The 21,900-nt window shown below is 49.7% G+C and overlaps 1 protein-coding gene across 2 annotated transcripts in view; it reads right to left on the reverse strand.

Annotated features, from left to right (window-relative positions):
- Window positions 1–21,900, reverse strand: part of LOXL3 (lysyl oxidase like 3) — a 52,895-nt gene that overhangs the window by 3,576 nt on the left and 27,419 nt on the right. Inside the window, exons 5-13 of one of the 2 annotated variants that reach the window (XM_067468450.1) lie at window positions 14,814–14,873; window positions 14,198–14,435; window positions 12,186–12,366; window positions 11,783–11,937; window positions 6,577–6,750; window positions 4,407–4,566; window positions 2,840–3,083; window positions 2,599–2,714; window positions 532–668 (exon numbers count right to left, since the gene is read on the reverse strand). In XM_067468450.1, coding sequence (XP_067324551.1) covers window positions 532–668; window positions 2,599–2,714; window positions 2,840–3,083; window positions 4,407–4,566; window positions 6,577–6,750; window positions 11,783–11,937; window positions 12,186–12,366; window positions 14,198–14,435; window positions 14,814–14,873 — 1,465 coding nt within the window. The remainder of the gene's footprint in view (window positions 1–531; window positions 669–2,598; window positions 2,715–2,839; window positions 3,084–4,406; window positions 4,567–6,576; window positions 6,751–11,782; window positions 11,938–12,185; window positions 12,367–14,197; window positions 14,436–14,813; window positions 14,874–21,900) is intronic. The other variant, XM_067468449.1, reaches the window with a different exon arrangement.

Below are 21,900 nucleotides of genomic sequence, written 5' to 3' on the forward strand. Positions count from 1 at the left end.
CATTGGCAAAAAGTATTTAGGCTTCTGGTTAACAGGGGGAAGGTGTCAGTTCAATGTGGCTTTTGGCATGAAAGCTTCTATGGAATAATCTTGGCTTTACAGCAGCACACTTTGGGCTTCCTGCCTCGTGATTCTTGGGTCTTGTGTTTCACTGTTTTTACCATGGACTCTGATTTGACCATTGCCTAAAGGATTATGTTTTATGTTCTTACCTGAAGACCTTTGGAACTGTGTTTTGCATTTAACCTTTGTCTTTGGAACTTTGCATTGCTTATTCTATGTTTTGATTTGGATTCTTTCCTCAATAAACTACAAAATCTACAGCTCTTGTGTGGTGGTGCTTGGGAGCAAGGTGAAGCCTACTCCGAGTTGCAACACAAAGCCTGCCAGCCCTTCCCCATGGCAAGATGACTTTGCAACCCTGGCGAGCGTTATCTGGGGGCAGGATGGGGGAGGAAGGGAACCCACCACTGCTGCCTTTCTTCTCCATCCACAAGGACTTTCCTGCCCCACTCCCCATGTCTCACTCACCTGCAGGATGTAATTCCCAGCCTTGACGTCTGTGATGTCGATCCACTGGCAGTCAATGTCGTGCCGATAGAGGTCCCAGCAACCCACGGTGATGCCCTGTTCCCCAAAATTGGCGCACTCGTAACGCTTGGCTACATCTGACCAAAGAGAAGGGGGGGGGGGTTAGATGCCACCTGTGAGAGGGGCATTTTGCCTGGGCAAGGAAAGCAGCACCAAAGAGGTTCCTCCACCTTTCCCACTTTCAACACCACACATTATATCATTTCTGTATATCATTTCTGAACATGATTTACTTTACAGTAGAGTCTCATTTATCTGACATAAATGGGCTGGCAGAACGTCTGTGTCATGTATCATGTTCCACAGTTGATGGTGACAGGCCTAGCAGTTGGTGATGGAAGGGTTAACGTAAGTCTTAGTTCTAAAGGGTTGAGTAATCTGTAAGTAAGAGTTTATGGGTGAGAGCAATTAAGGGTGGAGGCATGCAAGAGACAGGTTGCAGCTGGGTGTTACTGTAAATAAGGAACTAACCTTGGGACTGATCTTTGTGAGAAAAGTATTTGTCTTATTTTGGTGGTAGATGCTGCTGGTTTTCCCCCAGGTTGGTGGATTTTCGGTATCCTGTTTCGTCTCCTGAACTTTTGGAACCCTGGAACCTTGAATCTCTGGACTGGCTTTTGACTACGGTATAGACTCTTGATCCCTGGACTTTAGTCATTGAACTCTCAGCATTTGACCACTGGACTGGACCCTTTGACTATGATGTTCTCATGAATTTGAAGCTGAAGATGTCACTGCCAGTGTCGCTGTCGCTGTCAGTGACATCTCCAGCTCATCCCTTGTTTGGGTATCGGCCAGCACATGAACAACTTAAATCACGAAGTAGTTTTCTGAGATCTACAGAAACACTCGGAACACCCCAGCAAGCGAGAGTCCAAAAGTGGCAGGCTCAAACCCAGAACCTCAATCAATGGCACACAGAAGACTGGGCGACTTGGAAGGTGCTGAACAGACTGCGCTCTGGCACCACGAGATGCAAAGCCAACCTTAAGAAATGGGGCCACAAAGCGGAGTCCATGACATGCGAGTGTGGAGAAGAGCAAACCACTGACCACCTGCTACAATGCACCCTGAGCCCTGCCACATGCACAATGGAGGACCTCCTTGTGGCAACACCAGAGGCACTCCAAGTGGCCAGATCCTGGTCAAAGGACATTTAATCAACTCCCAAGCTTGCAAACTTTGTGTTTTGTCTGTCTGTTTGTTTGTTTGTTTGTTTTGTCAAAAATGTAATACAAATGTCTGGTTGCTCCTGACACGATAAATAAATAAATAATTGAATAAATTAAATAAATTTGCATCGCCGTATGCTATCAGTTTCTGTTTTATATTCTGTAGCAGAGTGCTATCTTTATGTTTTACATTTGGACTATGAAAGCAGCCGGAAGGTAAGTGCTGCTTTAATTAAACAGTTTGATTCTAATGGGTGTTTGATTCACCTCTGCCTTCATACCGGCAGAGCTCTGGCAATGACACAGTCAGATAAACTAAAATATCGGATAAATATGGAGTCTCCTACTGTTACTCATCCGACGCAGTGCTAGACACCTAGAATACTAACTACAGGGACTCAAAAGGTTGAGGAAAGGCAACACCATGACCTAGTTGCCCAGCGGGGAGTTCCCAAATGATGCGGAAGAGCAGCATGGAAATTACAGAGGGAAGGAGGGAGGGTGCTTCCGCTTCCGGTCCTGCCTCAGTCCTCTCTTTCCTCCCTCCTCCTCCTCCTTGTGTTGCCTTTTTCACTTATTGGGAATGGAGAGAGAGTTGGGGAGTGCTCCCTTAATTGAAGGGGAAATTCTGGAGGAAAACTGGGGGGACGTCGGATAAGAGCATTAGATTATATGTAATGTTGGATAAGTGAGACTCTACTGTACACTGAAAATGAGAAAGGGAGAGAGAAGCTGAGAAAGTGTAGAGAAGGAAGGAGGGAGGGAGGGAGGAAGGAAGGGGAAACAGGCAGGTCTTTCCCCCCAACTGTGCCAAAGAAGGCAGCCCCCCACCTACCTTCTTCACACTCTGTGTCCTCCAAGCAGAAGCTGGCCTTGTGTCCTTCAGCTACCTTGGTGCCGTTGGGCGTCAGGAGGTCGTAGTGGGTAAAGATGTCCATGCTATGGTAGTGCCTGGGGTAAGGAAGCCACAAAATGTGAGTGGCACATACCAAGAGGGCGAAGCCAACGAGTGTGGAGGGGAACTGGGTGCCAGGGGGCAAGGCAGCATGGGAACAGGCTATGCTGGGGTTTCTTACCCGTGACATTCGTGCCAGACCCAAGAATGCCGTCCAGCCTTTGGGCGGAAGTCGGCGCGGCCGTTGTTGTGGATCTGGGAGGAGAAGCGCAGGAGCCGCCGGTATCCATAGGGCCAGGTGGCATTGCGGGCGGTGCTAGACAGGCAGTTCTCCTCTGCGGCGCAGTAGAGCATGTGCAGAGGGCGGTCCTCAATGTAGGCAGTCTCTTGTACCAGAGGGGCATGCAGAAGGAGGTCCGACGCAGCTGGGAGGAGATGGTAGAGAAAAGGCGTCATGGTGGGGGGAGAGAGGGAGCATGCTCAGTGACACCTGGAGGAAACCCATCCAGGGACCCCCAAGCAAGTATTGAGATGCTCAGGAGGAATATGGAGAGCTGGCCGTAGAGAAAAGGGGTCATGGTGGGGGGGGGGCAGAGGGAACATGCTCAGTGACATCTGGAGGAAGCTCATCCAGGGACCCCCTGTTGGGGTTCAGCCTGATCCTGATCTGTGTGAACAGGATTCTCCGATAGTTTTTCAAACTGAGCAAGCTTTCCCTGACCCTGACAGTGTGGAATCTGTTGTTGATACTGAGCTCAGTGGGAATGAAAACGAAACCCAACAGTTAGAAGAGAATGTTTTGGAAATTAGCCGTGATATCTCCCCACCTGGGCTAGATAATGAGCTCTGGAGAGAACAGATAGTGAGAGATAGATGTGTCTCCCAGTCTATACGAAGGTCACAGCGGCTTCAGCAAAAAGAAACCCAAACAGAAAAGTCAAGGGGCGTTTCTAAGAATAGCTTCTTTGGTTTAAGAGCATCCCTGCCGGGTGCTTCTTTAGGTCAAGCAACGTTTGGGACTGTGGCTGGTCTTGGCAGAATTCCTGTGTTCCATGGCCAGTAATCCCAGAGGCTTCTGTTTCCAAGTTCATGCTTAGTAAAAGGCTAACAGAATCTTGGTTATTGTTTTGTGGCTTTTGAAGTTTTGCTCAAGTTCAGAGATTCTATTGACTCCTGTGTTTTTCTGTGTTTTTTTTTTTTACTCTGCATTTACCTTTCTTTTGTAACCAATTTTTCATCAATAAACAAGGATTGCTTTTCCTACAGTACAGAGTGGTGGATTTAATCTTATGGTCTTGTTTCTTGAACTGGGATGCAACACCCCCAAGCAAGTATTGGGACACCCAAGAGGAATATGGAGAGCTGGCCGTAGAGAAAAGGCGTCATGGTGGGGGGGGAGAGGGAACATGCTCATTGACACCTGGAGGAAGCCCTTCCAAGGACCCCCAAGCAAGTACTGAGATGCTCAGGAGGAATATGGAGAGCTGGCCGTAGAGAAAAGGGGTCATGGTGGGGGGAGAGAGGGAGCATGCTCAGTGGCACCTGGAGGAAGCCCATCCAGGGACCCCCAAGCAAGTATTGAGATGCTCAGGAGGAATATGGAGAGCTGGCCGTGACCACACTCCCACCAACCACTGCTTCCTTCTCCTCCTCCTCATCCAGCTGCTAATTCACCAACCAATGATGCTCTCTGCCACAGAGGCTATGGCAAAAGTGTGAAGAAGGCCCCCTCCCCATCCCCTTCTTACTCTCGGAGCAGATGACGCCCGCGGCAAAGCGGGTGCCCGTCTTCCGGCAGGTGACGGTGTTGTGGTGCTGGCACTGACTCAAGGCCATCTCATGCCCGGCACACTTCACGCCACTCAGCACCATTTGGGTCACGTTGCTGGCATCCCAGTACCACGTTTCCTGTGGGTGGGGGGAGCACAAGCAGAGCACACACAGAGAGGGATGGGACACGGGACAAACCTCAACCCATACCATCCCCACATTGCGAAGCAAGCGTGGCCGTGAGCACATGCAAGTGCTGCTCTCGTGTCCAGCTAAACGTGGCTGCATTGTCACCCTTTGTTGTGGTTCAGGCAGATGATGATGAGGGGTTTATGGGTTCAGGGCTTGATGGTTCTATAGGGGAGCAAGTTGGTTCTGTAGATGAGGGGATGGAGGAGGTTTTGGAGCAAGATGCTGTTGCTGAAACAGAGTGTGATAGTGAAACTGTTATGTTCATTACAGAGATTCAGGTGCAGGAAATCTGAAAGAATGTGAAAGAGAGGCAGAAGCAGGCCTCTCAAGGTCAAAGGAATGTCTCTCAGTTCTTGTGGGTTTTTTCGGGCTATATGGCCATGTTCTAGAGGCATTTCTCCTGATGTTTCGCCTGCATCTATGGTAAGCATCCTCAGAGGTGAGGTCACCTCTGAGGATGCTTGCCATAGATGCAGGCGAAACATCAGGAGAAATGCCTCTAGAACATGGCCATATAGCCCGAAAAAACCCACAAGAACTGAGTGATTCCAGCCATGAAAGCCTTCGACAATACATCAAAGGAATGTGTTCATGTTTTGCAGTCCTTACATTTGGTTGGGAGTTTAGATCAAACAATATCACTTTTGGAGTGAAGAACTCTTGTCTTGTTCCTGGCTCAGGCTGTTGTGGCTGAGATGTTCCCTGATGATGAGGATGATGGGATTCAGATTCCTGGCTCTTTCTGTGCCTCAGATCCCTGCTTCTAGATCTTTTTCTGAGGCTCCCACAGACAGTGGAGAGTCAACAACACAGCGGTTCTCAGAAGAAAAGGATTTTAACGAAGGAGATAGCGAACAGGTGGGGAGGCATTCGCCTCCTTCCCACGCTGATACTGAAGGTGCAGAAAACCTTGATAGTGACCTGACCCAGCAGGCTCGTCTTGATTTGCGGGTCAGGCGGAGTTCTCGCCTGGCCGGCAGACGGGAAGCCAGCTCAGGCCAAGGTCATCGCAATGCTTTCATGTTGGTGAGAGCATAATGTTTTCATGTTAGAAAGGTATTTAGGCTTCTTGCAAACTAAGGGAAAGCGTCAGTTCAACGTAGCTTATTAGCCTGAAAGCTTCATGGAATAACCTTAGCCTGGAAAGCAGCACGCTTGGGATTTCTTGCATTGTGATTCTTGGGGCAATTATTTTATTGCTTGTACCTTGGACTCTGGTTTGAACTCTGCCTATAAGGTTGTGCCTCTTGTTTTTACCTGAAGATCTTTGGAACTATATTCTGCATTTAACCTAATCTTTGGAACTTTGCAATCCTTATTCTTTATTTTGACTTGGATTTTTCCTCAATAAACTATAAAACTACAGCTCTCGTGTGGTGGTGTTTGGAAGCAAGGTGAAGCTTACTCTGAGTTGCAACACTGGCCTTCATTCAAAACACAAGATTGATGCTCATGTTTTGTTCCCTGTTCTTTGGAGATGCCTTTGGTTTCATGCTCATGTTGTGTTCCTCGTTTCTTGGACTTACTTTGGAATTCATGTTCATGTTTTGATCTTTGCTTCCTAGATTTTCCTATTGCTTTAGGACTTGTTTCCTTCATTAACTCTTGGATTTTTACCCTTCCATTTGCTATGGTGCCTTTCCCCCTTTTTATATCTGCCTGCTTGTATCAATAAACTATTTATTATCATGTTTAGTATCTTGGTGACTATTGTGAGCAAGGTGAACTCCTGCTGAGGTGCAACACCCTCCTCCCCCCAAAGCCCTTTCACGATGTCTGTCATATATGCATGCATGCACCCTCCATGCCAGCCGCCCACCTACCGTGATGGCATGCATGGCCCATGCCCAGTGGCTTCCGGTCAAGGGGAGGAGTTAGCTGCTGCTGCTGCTCTTCGCCAGCCAGCTGGTTAGTTTAGCGGTGGCAGCCGGGCAAGGGGCAAGCGGTGGTACCTACTTGCAAGCCGTGGTTGGCATAGCCCAGACCCAGCTGGCGGCAGGCCACCATGGCCTCCAGCGTGCCCCAGTTGTCTCCGCAGATCAAGCCCCAGCGGCGGGTGCCGAGACCACCGTGCCCTAGTGCCACCTCGACCCTCCCCTCGAAACGGCTGCGCCCCCCACTCAGCCGGATCTGTGGAGGAGACACAATTATTTATTTATTTATTTATTTATTACTTGCACTTATTTACCGCCACTCTCAGCCCAGGGGGCGACTCGTGGCGGTGAACAACAACATAGAAAAGGCAATTTACAGTAATCAGAACAATACATAACATGCTACTACTACTTGACATATACTTATACTAAAAATCCGCTTCGTCATATCATGGGTCATAGTCAGTCTCATAGTCGTGGTCCATTCCGGTCATCATTGCCAAGATATAGCACTCAGTTGAAGGCCAACTCGAAGAGCCATGTTTTCAGGCTCTTACGAAAGGCCATAAGGGAGGGCGCCTGTCTAACTTCAGCAGGGAGGGCGTTCCACAGCCGGGGGGCCACCACCGAGAAGGCCCGCTCTCTCGTCCCCGCCAGGCGTGCCTGTGAGGCAGACGGGATCGAGAGAAGGGCCTCCCCGGATGATCTCAAGGTCCTCGTGGGCTCGTAGGCCAAGATGAGGTCTGCAAGGTATTTTGGGCCGGAACCGTTTAGGGCTTTGTAGGATAGTACCAGCACCTTAAATTGGGCCCGGTAGCAAATCGGCAGCCAGTGGAGCTGGGACAGCAGGGGCGTTGTGTGCTCCCTACGCCCTGCTCCTGTTAACAACATGGCTGCCGCGCGCTGGACTAGCTGGAGCTTCCGGGCCGTTTTCAAGGGCAGCCCCACGTAGAGAGCGTTGCAGTAGTCGAGGCGGGATGTGACCAAAGCGTGTACCACCGTGGCCAAGTCAGACTTCCCAAGATACGGGCGCAGCTGGCGCACGAGCCTGAGCTGTGCAAATGCTCCCCTGGTCACCGCTGAAACCTGGGGATCCAGGCTCAGCGACGAGTCCAGGGTCACACCCAAGCTGCGAACCTGAGCCTTCAAGGGGAGTGCGACCCCGTCCAGCACAGGCTGTAACCCTATACCCTGTTCGGCCTTGCGACTGACCAGGAGTACCTCTGTCTTGTCTGGATTTAATTTCAGTTTGTTCGCCCTCATCCAGACCATTACAGCAGCCAGGCACCGGTTCAGGACTTCGACGGCCTCCTTAGTAGCAGGTGGGAAGGAGTGACAGAGTTGGACATCATCTGCGTACAGATGACACCGCACCCCGAAACTCCGGATGATCTCACCCAGCGGCTTCATGTAGATGTTAAACAGCATGGGGGACAGGATGGAGCCCTGAGGAACCCCACAGGTCAAAGGCTGTGGTGTTGAACAGGAGTCCCCCAATAACACCTTCTGGGTACGGCCCTCCAGAAATGACCGGAGCCACTGCAAAGCAGTGCCCCCGAGACCCATCTCTGCAAGGCGCCCCAGAAGAATACCGTGGTCGACGGTATCGAAGGCCGCTGAGAGGTCCAGGAGCACCAACAGGGACACACTCCCCCTGTCTAGCTCCCGGCGCAGATCATCCACTAAGGCGACCAAGACCGTCTCGGTACCATGTCCCGGTCTGAAACCAGACTGTGCCGGATCCAGATAATCCGTGTCTCTCAAGAATACCTGGAGTTGTGAGGCCACCACGCTTTCCATGACTTTGCCCAAGTAGGGAAGATTGGAAACAGGCCGAAAGTTTTCGAATTTGGTGGGGTCCAGTGATGGCTTCTTCAACAGCGGCTTTATAATAGCCTGTTTTAGGCTCGCTGGAATCTTGCCTTCCCGAAGGGAGGCATTCACCACCACCGTTACCCACTCGGCCAATCCCCCTCTGGCCTCCTTCAGAAGCCAGGATGGGCAGGGGTCTAGGATGGACGTGGTGGGCCTCATTCCTCCAAGTATCTTGTCCACATCCTCGGGCTTCACAAACTGAAAAGAATCCAACAAAATAGGACAAGCAGGTGCTTGTGTCACATCCACAGAGACTGCACTTAATGTGGCGTCCAGCTCAGAGCGGATCAAAGCGACTTTGTCTGCAAAGAACCGAGCAAATGCTTCACAGCGCGTGACCGAATTGTCAGGGCTCCCACCTGAGGTAGGGGGAGTTAAAAGACCTCTGACAATCCGAAACAGCTCCGCCGGATGGTTCTTTGCAGACGCAATAGTAGCCGCAAAGAAAGTTTTCTTTGCGGCTTTTATTGCCGCGGCATATGCCCTTAGAAAGGACACAAACCGTGTTCGATTTGGCTCGCTTGGGTCCGAGCGCCACACGCTCTCTAGTACCCTCTTCCTTCGCTTCATCGCTGCCAGCTCCTCAGTGAACCAAGGGGCTGATTTAGCTCGGTTACTCGAGAGGGGACGTTCCGGAGCGATCCTGTCAATTGCCCTGGTCATCTCCCCATTCCAGAGAGCGACCAAGGCCTCGACATGGTCACCTACCGAGGTGGCGGGAAAATCCCCAAGAGCCGTCAGGAATCCATTCGGATCCATAAGCCTCCTGGGGCGGACCTTCTTAATGGGTCCTCCACCTCTGCAGAGGTTAGGGGGCGCAGTGAGCCTAAATCTGATCAAGAAGTGGTCGGTCCATGGCAACGGAGAGATAGACAGCTCCTCCACACCGCCACCCTGCTCCCATCCCTGGCAGAAGACCAAGTCCAATGTGTGTCCAGCACAGTGGGTGGGGCCAGTTATCTGTTGGGACAGCCCCATGGTTGCCATGGCGGACATGAAGTCCTGAGCCGCTCCTGTGAGGGTTGCCTCGGCATGGATGTTGAAGTCCCCCAGCACAAGGAGCTGTTGGGACTCCACCGCCAGGCTCAAGACCACCCCCGCTAGCTCAGGTAGGGAGACTGTAGTGCAGCGAGGTGGACGGTACACTAGCAGAATCCCTATTCTGTCCCGGTCACCCACCCTCAGGTGGACGCATTCAAAATTTGTGGTCTGCGGGATGGGGCTCCTGGTCAGATGGATGGAATCTCTATAGACCACTGCGACCCCGCCTCCCCGTCCTCCGGCTCTTGGTTGGTGTTGCACGGAGAAACCTGGAGGGCAAAGCTGGGAGAGATTTACGCCCCCAGCTTCATCCAACCAGGTCTCCGTGATGCACGCCAGATCTGCCCGCTCCTCCAGGATTAAATCCTGGATCCAGGTCGTTTTTCCGTTGACAGATCTGGCGTTCAACAACACCACCTTCAAGCCGGAGGGTCCGCTCACCTGGTTACACCAATTTACCTTAGGAGACCGATTGGGGGTTGTTAATATGGATAAGCGTTCCGAATTAGGCCGAATTTGAGGTCTCCTTTTTCCGCATCTCCTCCTTCCCACCACGACCTCTATGGGGGCCCCTCGGCTAGTGGAAGACCTCCCCCCCTCCATGCCGCCATCCATAGTCAAGAAATTGCTTTCTACTTTGCTCGTTGTTAGATTTTTTGGTTCTTGCCAACATCCTCTCTCCCCCTCCCCCTCCCTCCCTATCCCATTTTCGTTCGCAGGCTCCAACCCACCTCCTTTTTTGCCCCCTCCGCTACACAGAAGTAACAGGGACAGTACATAAATGGGGATGGGGAACCACATGGATAGCAGCAATACAGATGGTGGTGGTGTTCCAGCCACACCAATGGGCTAGATCTTAAAGTGCAAGTTTTTAAATGCAGCCCTGTCTATAGTAGTATTTAATCAACAGCAGACACTACGTGCTATCGGGCACAATCATAAAGTGCTAGGTCTAAAGTGCTCTATTCGACAATAATTAAAGTGCGGCACGGAGGGATGGGGAAGGGGCGAAAGTGCTGGTGCAATCTAGCAGCAGGCGGCAGGCGCCTAAAGTGCTCTATTATGTTCTCACCATATTGGTACAAATGACAACCAGGAATATACTAATATACAAGGGTGGACGGAAGCGCATAGGTCAGTTGGGGTCATTTTGGTCTCCTCCGCCTTCACAAAAGAGGGACAGATGGGTTGGTTGCTTCTACCTGGACTACCATCCACTTTGCTGGTTCCTCTAAGGCAGTGTTTCTCAACCTTTCTAATGCTGCGACCCCTTAATGCAGTTCCTCATGTTGTGCTGACCCCCAACCACAACATTATTGTATAACTGTCATTTTGCTAGTGTTATGAATCATAATGTAAATATCTGATATGCAGGATGTATTTTCATTCATTTGGCACAAAGACCCAATACGCCCAAATCTGAATACTGGTGGAGTGGCAGGGGGTTGGTTTTGTCATTTGGGAGTTGTATTTGCTGGGATTTATAGCTCGTAGAAACAAGAATGTATGTATGTGTATTTTATAAGACTCTCAAGAAAATAATATCAGGATAATATGTTCTCTAATGGAGTAAATTGTCTAGACTTATAGCATATATAGCATTTAACAGTAATGTTATCAGCACATTATAAGTAAATGTAGGTTATCTTATCAACATAAAGAGAAATGAATAGTAGACTAGAGATAATAAAGTCCATCCTTTCCTGGAGTCGGATTTCAGTGCAGGAATTCAACAGTCTCTGTCTTTATCCTCAAAAGAATTCTTCTTTTAACAACACAGTCTTAAGGAGTACTTCTTATGATTTATAGCTCACCTACAATCAAAGAGCATTCTGAACTCCACCAACAATGCAATTGAACTAGACTTGGCACACAGAACTCCCACGACCAATAGAAAATACTGGAAGGGTTTGGTGGGCATTGACTTTGAGTTTGGGAGCTGTAGTTCACCTACATCCAGAGAGCACTGTGAACTCAAACAATGATGCATCTGGACCAAACTTGGCACGAATACTCAATATGCCCAAATGTGAACAGTAGTGGAGTTTGGCGAAAATGTACCTTGACATTTGGGAGTTGTGGTTGCTGGAATTTATAGTTCATCTACAATCAAAGAGCATTCTGAAGCACATCAATAATACAATTCGACCAAACTTCCCACACAGAACCCCCATAACCAACAGAATATACTGTGTATTCTGATGGTCTTTGGCGACCCCAATGACACCCCCTCGTGACCCCCCCCCAGGGGTCCCGACCCCCAGGTTGAGAAACACTGTTCTACCTGGACTACTATCCACTTTGCTTGTTCCTTTAAGGAATTGCTGGATATTTGCTCACCCCTCCCGGAGTACAACTGCTCCCCGACTCACCGTGGTTTCGTAGCCCATGTATGGGATGTTGCAACGGACGGCGGCATCCTCTGAGTGTTTGCAGCCCTCTTGGGTGATGTTCTTGTGAGGGCAGCTCCACAGGGACTTCTCGGAGCCCAGGCATTGGACCTCGTTCATGTGGATCTGGCCGAATCCTGCCAGGAATGCCAGGAATCATTGGGTGACATCATGTGTGTATGCAGAATGGTTCTCTCTACCCAAACCTCCCATGCACTCATGACTCCTGTCCTACCTTCCTACATGCCAGGGACAGTGGGGTGCTGCCCAGTGGGAGCCCCAGTTCCTGCATGATAGTAGGAGGTGGAAGTGGGGACCTTCATCAGATTCCTTGGAAGCGTCTGAAGGGGGGAAGGAGTGTGCAGCCCATCCTCCCCATGCTCACCTTGGCCCATGCGTGCCCCCGTGAGAGCCTCCTTGGCGCTACCAAAGCCCAGCTCTCGGCAAACCACGCTGGCTGAGATTAGGTTCCAGCGATCGTCACAGACGGTGCCCCACTCGCCGTTCTTCAGCACCTCAACCCGCCCCTCGCCGGGCTTGGCACCTGCTTTCAGGCGGACACGTTGCTGCGGAATAGGAGAAAGAGGTGGTGAGCAAGAGACTGTAGCCCCTCAAAGATGCCATTCCACTCCACCATCATCTCCACTTTGGAGTTCTGCAGAACCTGTGCTCATCCGCAGGACGGGAGAAGTACAAAGGAAAGTGCAAAGGCCCTTCACTGGAAACATTTAAAAAGAACCTCAAAACCCGGCTTATCCGCTGCGCCTTTGGCGAGTAGGTGCACAGCATGATTTTTGTTACACCCCCTCAATGTTTTCGGCTAATGGAGTTTGTGCCCTCCAAATAGGATGTTCTGCCCCACAACTCTGTGTGTTTTATGAGTTCCATTTAAACGTCCTGCTCCTATTTTATCTCATCATAGTTTGTTAATTGTTTTAAAATTCAGAATATGTGGCCCACCCATTGTCATAGAATCATAGAATCAAAGAGTTGGAAGAGACCTCCTGGGCCATCCAGTCCAACCCCATTCTGCCAAGAAGCAGGAATATTGCATTCAAATCACCCCTGACAGATGGCCATCCAGCCTCTGTTTAAAAGCTTCCAAAGAAGGAGCCTCCACCACACTCCGGGGCAGAGAGTTCCACTGCTGAACGGCTCTCACAGTCAGGAAGTTCTTCCTCACGTTCAGATGGAATCTCCTCTCTTGTCATCTCTATCGTGATTGTGTCTATTGGAATTTTCATTTTATTTATTTATTTATTATTCTTTTAATGCCATTTTGATAATGTTGTTGTCTGTTGTATATGTTTTGATTTTATCGCTGTATTATGTTGTCCGGGCTTGGCCCCATGTAAGCCGCTCCGAGTCCCCATCGGGGAGATGGTGGCGGGGTAGAAATAAAGTTTACTATTTATTACTATTATTTATTTATAAGGAAGCCTTGGCTGCAGGCATGTAGCTGGGGGGGGGGGGGGGCTTGGGGGGCTTCAGTCCCCCCCCCCCCGAAATTCTCAGGGTGGTCTGCAAAAAGGCCTTACTGGTACATTATTTAAACTGTTATGTTTATTCATATCATGATCTGATCACCATGCTCAATATATCTCATATGCATGGGGGTATGAGAAGCATCCCGAGCTCTGAGGATGACCTGGGAACGAATCCCACTGGAGCATTGCAGCGCACCCAAATACCTGGGAGTCACTCTGGACCGTGTTCTTACCTACAAGAAGCATTGCCTGAACATCAAGCAAAAAGTGGGCGCTAGAAACAATATCATACGAAAGCTGACTGGCACAACCTGGGGATCACAACCAAATACAGTGAAGACATCCGCCCTTGCACTGTGCTACTCTGCTGCTGAGTACGCATGCCCAGTGTGGAACACATCTCACCACGCTAAAACAGTGGATGTGGCTCTTAATGGGACATGCTGCATTATCACAGGGGGTCTGCGCCCTACACCACTGGGGAAATTACTCTGCTTAGCTGGTATTGCACCACCTGACATCCGCCGGGAAGTAGCAGGCAATAGTGAAAGGACCAAGGCAGAGACATCTCCAGCTCATCCCTTGTTTGGGTATCAGCCAGCACGTCAACGACTAAAAAATAGTTTTCTAAGGTCTACAGAGACACTCGCTGGAACGCCCCAGCAAGCGAGAGTCCAAAAGTGGCAGGCTCAAACCCAGCACCTCAACCAATGGCTGATACCAAATGAGAGACACAGAAAACTGGGCGATTTGGAAGGCGCTCTGGCACCACGAGATGCAGAGCCAACCTTAAGAAATGGGGCCACAAATTGGAATCCATGACATGCGAGTGTGGAGAGGAGCCAACCACTGACCACCTGCTGCAATGCAACCTGAGCTTGGCTGCATGCCCTCCAGTCCAACCACTCACCTGCCCGTCCTTCTGCTGCTGCTGCCTCCTCTTCTTCTTGGCCTGCGGATTGCTGCCGGCGGCAAAGAGGGGCCCTGGCACACAGCTGACTATGGCGGGCATCCCACCCTTGCACGCTCCGGTGCTGTTGCCCTTGTAGAACTCGAAGGAGCAAAGGGAGAGGTGGACCTCGTTCCCGGTGCATGTGACCGAGTGCAGGCGGAAGTTCAGCTGGTGCTGCTGGCGCTCCAGGGACAGCCTGTGAGAGAGGGGTCAGATGGGGTGCAATGAGGCATGCGGAGGGAAACTGAGTCAAGCTGGACTGCTGCCCCAGATGCCCACTGTTTTCAGTGACTGAGAGTGAATCCTACAGGTGCACAATTGGTCTTCTGCACATCACTGACTCTGGATCGTGTCCATCAAAAGGTCTCATCATCTCCTGGCTCTGCTCAGATGTTCCCTCCCACCCTGGAAGAGCTTTGTCCAGTTGCACCCCATGGACCGCTGCCCTCCCCTCCTATTGGTCTGAGGTGGGGAGTGGGCAAGGTCTCCCCTCCCCAAAAGGCTGAGGGTGGGGGTGGGGGGGTCCCTGGTACTAGACATGGGGGGGAGGAAGAGGCAACCGAGGCCGTTGTACCTCTTGGTGCCCCTCCACGCCTCCCTGCGCCTGTCTCTGGGCTGGGGCTTGGAGACCCTCCTGGAAAATAGAAGACAAACATGAAACGGGGTCAAGGGTTGTTGCTGGGTTTGTTGGGGTGGGGTGGGGTGGCAGTGCTTCTTTGCAAATGCTCTCCTGGATTGGCCCCATCGTCCCAAGAGCCAAAGAAGAATGCGCCTGGAATCCCCCCCAACAAGCAAAGAGACCCTGAATCTGTTCCATCAGAACAAATGTCAGTCAGGTCCAGGTTTGTTTATTTCGTGTCAAAAGCATTGCATAAATAAACAAGTATAAAATAGAGGGAACACAAGTGGGTAAATAATTTTCGGCCAAAAAACGGGCAACAGCGACTGCATTGTCTGTAGCTTTAGACAATTCTTCCTCTGTGCATGAGGCAGGGCATTGCGGACAAGCACACAGGTGAAATAAACAAGTACAAAACTGATAAAATAGAGGGAACACAAGTGGGTAAATAATTTTCGGCCAAAAAACGGGCAACAGCGACTGCATTGTCTGTAGCTTTAGACAATTCTTCCTCTGTGCATGAGGCAGGGCATTGCGGACAAGCACACAGGTGAAATAAACAAGTACAAAACGGATAAAATAGAGGGAACACAAGTGGGTAAATAATTTTAGGCCAAAAAACGGGCAACAGCGACTGCATTGTCTGTAGCTTTAAACAATTCTTCCTCTGTGCATGAGGCAGGGCATTGCGGACAAGCACACAGGTGAAATAAACAAGTACAAAACTAATAAAATAGAGGGAATACAAGTGGGTAAATAATTTTAGGCCCAAACTGGGCAACAGCGACTGCATTGTCTGTAGCTTTAAACAATTCTTCCTCTGTGCATGAGGCAGGGCATTGCGGACAAGCACACAGGTGAAATAAACAAGTACAAAACTAATAAAATAGAGGGAATACAAGTGGGTAAATAATTTTCGGCCAAAAAACGGGCAACAGCGACAGCATTGTCTGTAGCTTTAAACAATTCTTCCTCTGTGCATGAGGCAGGGCATTGCGGACAAGCACACAGGTGAAATAAACAAGTACAAAACTAATAAAATAGAGGGAATACAAGTGGGTAAATAATTTTAGGCCCAAACTGGGCAACAGCGACTGCATTGTCTGTAGCTTTAAACAATTCTTCCTCTGTGCATGAGGCAGGGCATTGCGGACAAGCACACAGGTGAAATAAACAAGTACAAAACGGATAAAATAGAGGGAATACAAGTGGGTAAATAATTTTAGGTCAAAAAACAGGCAATAGCGACTGCATTGTCTGTAGCTTGAAACAATTCTTCTGTGCATGAGGCAGGGCATTGCGGACAAGCACACAGGTGAAATAAACAAGTACAAAACTAATAAAATAGAGGGAATACAAGTGGGTAAATAATTTTAGGCCCAAACTGGGCAACAGCGACTGCATTGTCTGTAGCTTTAAACAATTCTTCCTCTGTGCATGAGGCAGGGCATTGCAGACAAGCACACAGGTGAAATAAACAAGTACAAAACTGATAAAATAGAGGGAACACAAGTGGGTAAATAATTTTAGGCCAAAAAACGGGCAACAGCGACTGCATTGTCTGTAGCTTTAGACAATTCTTCCTCTGTGCATGAGGCAGGGCATTGCGGACAAGCACACAGGTGAAATAAACAAGTACAAAACTAATAAAATAGAGGGAATACAAGTGGGTAAATAATTTTAGGTCAAAAAACAGGCAATAGCGACTGCATTGTCTGTAGCTTGAAACAATTCTTCTTCTGTGCATGAGGCAGGGCATTGAGGACAAGCACACAGGTGCGGAATTGTTAGTTCTGCTCTATAGTCACACAAAGTGGAGGATTCTTCTAGGTCGTGCCATTTTGCCAGGGATGGTTTGCAATGTAAGAGTGAGATATTTAGAAAGGTCAGCCAGAGAGCTGTAGTGCATCCCCAAACTACCCTATTCCCCTGAAAAGAAGAATTAATGGGAAAGAAAGCCCTACCCTCAAATTAAGCCCTAGTTAAGACCATCAGACAGATTGTGGCATACATTTAGGGCATCCGTTGCAAAATGCGACTGACGTAAAACTGATAAAATAGAGGGAACACAAGCGGCTAAATAATTGAAGACCAAAACCGGTCAACAGTAACCACATTGTAGTTTAAACAATTCTTCCTCTGTGCATGAGGCAGGGCATTGTGGACAAGCACACAGGTGAGGAATTGTTTGTTCTGCTCCACAGTCACACAAGGTGGAGGATTCTTCTAGGTTGTGCCATTTGGCCAGGTTGCCTTTTGATCTTCCCACTCTGCTTCTGAGTCTGTTCAGGGACTTCCACGTTGCTCATTCTTGGTTTGCCCCTGGAGGAAGACCCTCTCTTGTGGCAACCCCACATAGAGAGTGCTGCAGTAGTCTATAGGGATGTAACCAGAGCATGGACTACCGTGGCCAAGTCAGACTTCCCAAGGTACGTGCGCAGCTGGTGCACAAGTTTTAACTGTGCAAATGCTCCCCTGGTTAAATGTTTTAAATAAATGATGAGAAAGGGTCCGATTCAAGGTCATTGGGAAGGTGCATAGCTGGCGTCCGTGTGGGCGCAAGGCTCTGGATCTTAGGTTCTTGTAGGTTTTTTCGGGCTATAGGGCCATGTTCTAGAGGCATTTTCTCCTGACGTTTCGCCTGCATCTATGGCAAGCATCCTCAGAGGTAGTGAGGTCTGTTGGAATTAGGACAATGGGTGTATATATCTGTGGAATGGCTGGGGTGGGGCAAAGAGCTCTTCTCTGCTGGAGCTAGGTGTGAATGTTTCAACTGACCACCTTCATTAGCATTTGAAGGCCTGGCTGAGCCTGGGAAAATCTTTTGTTGAGAGGTGTTAAGATGTGCCTGGTTGTTTCCTCTCTGCTGTTTTGCTGTTGTAATTTTAGAGTTTTTTAATACTGGTGGCCAGATTTTGTTCATTTTCATGGTCTCTTCCTTTCTGTTGAAACTGTCCACATGCTTGTGGATGTCAATGGCTTCTCTGTGTAGTCTGACATGGTGGTTGTGAGAGTGGTCCAGCATTTCTCTGGATCTTAGTTGGGAGTGGATGGGCATGTGAGTCAGAAAAGAGGCATCCCTGGACTGGACCTTGGCCCACTTTGACCAGAACAGCCTTGCTAGCTGTAGCTGAACGTGGTCTGGTGACCACTGCTGGAGGGTCTTGTTGCCCATCCCTAGACTGGTATTTTGGGAAGAGAGAGAAACGCCCTCTCCCTCCGGCTCCCTCTTACTCCACCAGCTGTGCCAACCTGCTGAGATTGAAAGATGGGCTCAAAGCCAACCTTAAAAACTCTGACATAGACACTGAGAACGGGAAAGCCCTGGCCCTTGAGCGCTCCAACTGGAGGTCAGCTGTGACCAGCAGTACTGCAGAATTTCAAGAGGCACGAATGGAGGGTGAAAGAGAAACGTGCCAAGAGGAAAGCATGTCAAGCCAACCCCAACCAAGACCACCTTCTACCTGGAAACCAATGTCCTCATTGTGGGAGAAGATGCAGGCTCCACAGTCACCTATGGACCCACCCTGGAAGATTATCCTACTCGGACAACGAGGGATCGCCTAAGTAAGTAAGTAAGCCAACCTGCATCAGCTGGGCAGTGAGTACACTTGATTTTGTAGGCGTGGCCTTCATTAAAAGTACGAAAAGAAGCATCCCTGAGGAGTATCATGGAATCATAGATGGAACGGACCTCAGAAGGGACATCTTCCTCCAAGGAAGGAGAGCTGCTGCTGATGGAGGGCTTGGTTGGTTGCCCATCCATCTCTGGTATTTTGGGAGGGTGGCTCCCTCTCCCTCTTTCAGCTGTGCCACAGAAGCTCTCCAAAGCTCTGGGTGCTCTAACTGCTTATTACAGGGAAAACCAGCTGATCCCTAACCCATCTAAAACACAGACATGTGCCTTTCACCTTAAGAACAGACAAGCATCCCGAGCTCTGAGGATTATGACCTGGGAAGGAATCCCACTGGAGCATTGCAGCGCACCCAAATCCCTGGGAGTCACTCTGGACCATGCTCTGACCTACAAGAAGCACTGCCTGAACATCAAGCAAAAAGTGGGGGCTAGAAACAATATCATACGAAAGCTGACTGGCACAACCTGGGGATCACAACCAGACACAGTGAAGACATCTGCCCTTGCGCTATGCTACTCTGCTGCTGAGTATGCATGCCCAGCGTGGAACACATCTCACCACACTAAAACTGTGGATGTGGCTCTTAATGAGACATGTCGCATTATCACGGGGTGTCTGCGCCCTCCACCACTGGAGAAATTACACTGTTTAGCCGGTATCGCACCACCTGACATCCGCCGGGAAGTAGCAGCCAATAGTGAAAGGACCAAGGCAGAGACATCTCCAGCTCATCCCCTGTTTGGGTATCAGCCAGCTCGTTAATGACTTAAATCTAGAAATAGTTTTCTAAGATCTACAGAGACACTCGCTGGAACACCCCAGCAAGCGAGAGTCCAAAAGTGGCAGGCTCAAACCAAGAACTGATACCAGATGAGAGACTCCCCCCCTGGGCACACAGAAGACGGGGCGACTTGGAAGGCGCTGAACAGACTGCGCTCAGGCACCACAAGATGCAGAGCCAACCTTCAGAAATGGGGCTACAAAGTGGAATCCTCGACATGCGAGTGCGGAGAAGAGCAAACCACTGACCACCTGCTGCAATGCAACCTGAGCCCTGCCACATGATGCACAAGGGAGGACCTTCTTGCGGCAACACCAGAGGCACTCCAAGGGGCCAGATACTGGTCAAAGGACATCTAATCAGCTACCAAGTTTGCAAAATTTGTGTTTTTTTTTATCTGTTTGTTTGTTTTGTTCTGTTAGAAATGTGGTACAATTTTCTGGTTGCGGATGACACGATAAATAAATAGCTGTGCCACCCTAACTGATCCCAGCCCCGATCCTCCAAAGGGTTTCATGCGTGGGAGGAAAAGGAACGGGAGCCGAGGCACCGCCAATTGAGGACAGTGCCCAGACGGTCAGAGCGAGAGAGAGATGCCCGCGTGGCAGTCCCTAGGTGCCAAGGCTGCCTTGCCATGTGCCGCTGCTGTTGCATGCTCTGGAAAACCCGGCTTGCTTCCAAAGCACATGGAGCCCAAGGCAGAAGACACTGGGGGCTTTGTCTCCCCACCCACACTGCCTCCTTCCCTCTTCCTCCTGCCTCTCAGCCGGCTTCTTCTCGTGGAGCAGAGGAAAAGAGTCATCTGCAGAAGCCGGGAAATTCAGGGTTCCCTTGGCATGGATTTGGCACGGCTTTTCCTGCCCGGGGCTTGCCTAGTCATAGAATCATAGAATCAAAGAGTTGGAAGAGACCGCCTGGGCCATCCAGTCCAACCCCATTCTGCCAAGAAGCAGGAATATTGCATTCAAATCACCCCTGACAGATGGCCATCCAGCCTCTGCTTAAAAGCTTCCAAAGAAGGAGCCTCCACCACACTCCGGGGCAGAGAGTTCCACTGCTGAACGGCTCTCACAATCAGGAAGTTATAGAATCCTAGAGTTGGAAGAGACCTCATGGGCCATCCAGTCCAATCCCATTCTGCCAAGAAGCAGGAATATTGCATTCAAAGCACCCCTGACAGATGGCCATCCAGCCAAACAAAGAAGAAGCCTCCACCACACTCCGGGGCAGAGAGTTCCACTGCTGAACGGCTCTCACAGTCAGGAAGTTCTTCCTCGTGTTCAGATGGAATCTCCTCTCTTGTAGTTTGAAGCCATTGTTCCATTGCGTCCTAGTCTCCAGGGAATCATAGAATCATAGAATCATAGAATCAAAGAGTTGGAAGAGACCTCCTGGGCCATCCAGTCCAATCCCATTCTGCCAAGAAGCAGGAATATTGCATTCAAAGCACCCCTGACAGATGGCCATCCAGCCTCTCTTTAAAAGCTTCCAAAGAAGGAGCCTCCACCACACTCTGGGGCAGAGAGTTCCACTGCTGAACGGCTCTCACAGTCAGGAAGTTCTTCCTAATGTTCAGATGGAATCTCCTCTCTTGTAGTTTGAAGCCATTGTTCTATTGCGTCCTAGTCTCCAGGGAATCATAGAATCATAGAATCATAGAATCAAAGAGTTGGAAGAGACCTCCTGGGCCACCCAGTCCAATCCCATTCTGCAAAGAAGCAGGAATATTGCATTCAAAGCACCCCTGACAGATGGCCATCCAGCCTCTCTTTAAAAGCTTCCAAAGAAGGAGCCTCCACCACACTCCGGGGCAGAGAGTTCCACTGCTGAACGGCTCTCACAGTCAGGAAGTTCTTCCTAATGTTCAGATGGAATCTCCTCTCTTGTAGTTTGAAGCCATTGTTCCATTGCGTCCTAGTCTCCAGGGAATCATAGAATCATAGAATCAAAGAGTTGGAAGAGACCTCCTGGGCCATCATCCAGTCCAACTCCATTCTGCCAAGAAGCATGAATATTGCATTCAAAGCACCCCTGACAGATGGCCATCCAGCCTCTGCTTAAAAGCTTCCAAAGAAGGAGCCTCCACCACACTCCGGGGCAGAGAGTTCCACTGCTGAACGGCTCTCACAGTCAGGAAGTTCTTCCTCGTGTTCAGATGGAATCTCCTCTCTTGTAGTTTGAAGCCATGGCTCCATTGCGTCCTAGTCTCCAGGGAAGCAGAAAACAAGCTTGCTCCCTCCTCCTCCCTGTGGCTTCCTCTCACATATTTAGACATGGCTATCATATCTCCTCTCAGCCTTCTTTTCTTCAGGCTAAACATGCCCAGCTCCTTAAGCCGCTCCTCATAGGGCTTGTTCTCCAGACCCTTGTCGCCCTCCTCTGGACAAATTCCAGCTTGTCAATATCTCTCTTGAATTGTGGTGCCCAGCATTGGACACAGTATTCCAGATGTGGTCTAACCAAAGCAGAATAGAGGGGTAGCATTGCTTCCTTAGATCTAGCCACTAGGCTCCTATTGATGCAGGCCAAAATCCCATTGGCTTTTTTGCCACCACATCACATTCCTGGCTCATGTTTAACTTGCTGTCCATGAGGACTCCAAGATCTTTTTCACACGTCCTGC

This window comes from Anolis sagrei, chromosome 5 (assembly GCF_037176765.1).
Source record: "Anolis sagrei isolate rAnoSag1 chromosome 5, rAnoSag1.mat, whole genome shotgun sequence".
NCBI classification, from domain to species: Eukaryota; Metazoa; Chordata; class Lepidosauria; order Squamata; family Dactyloidae; genus Anolis; species Anolis sagrei.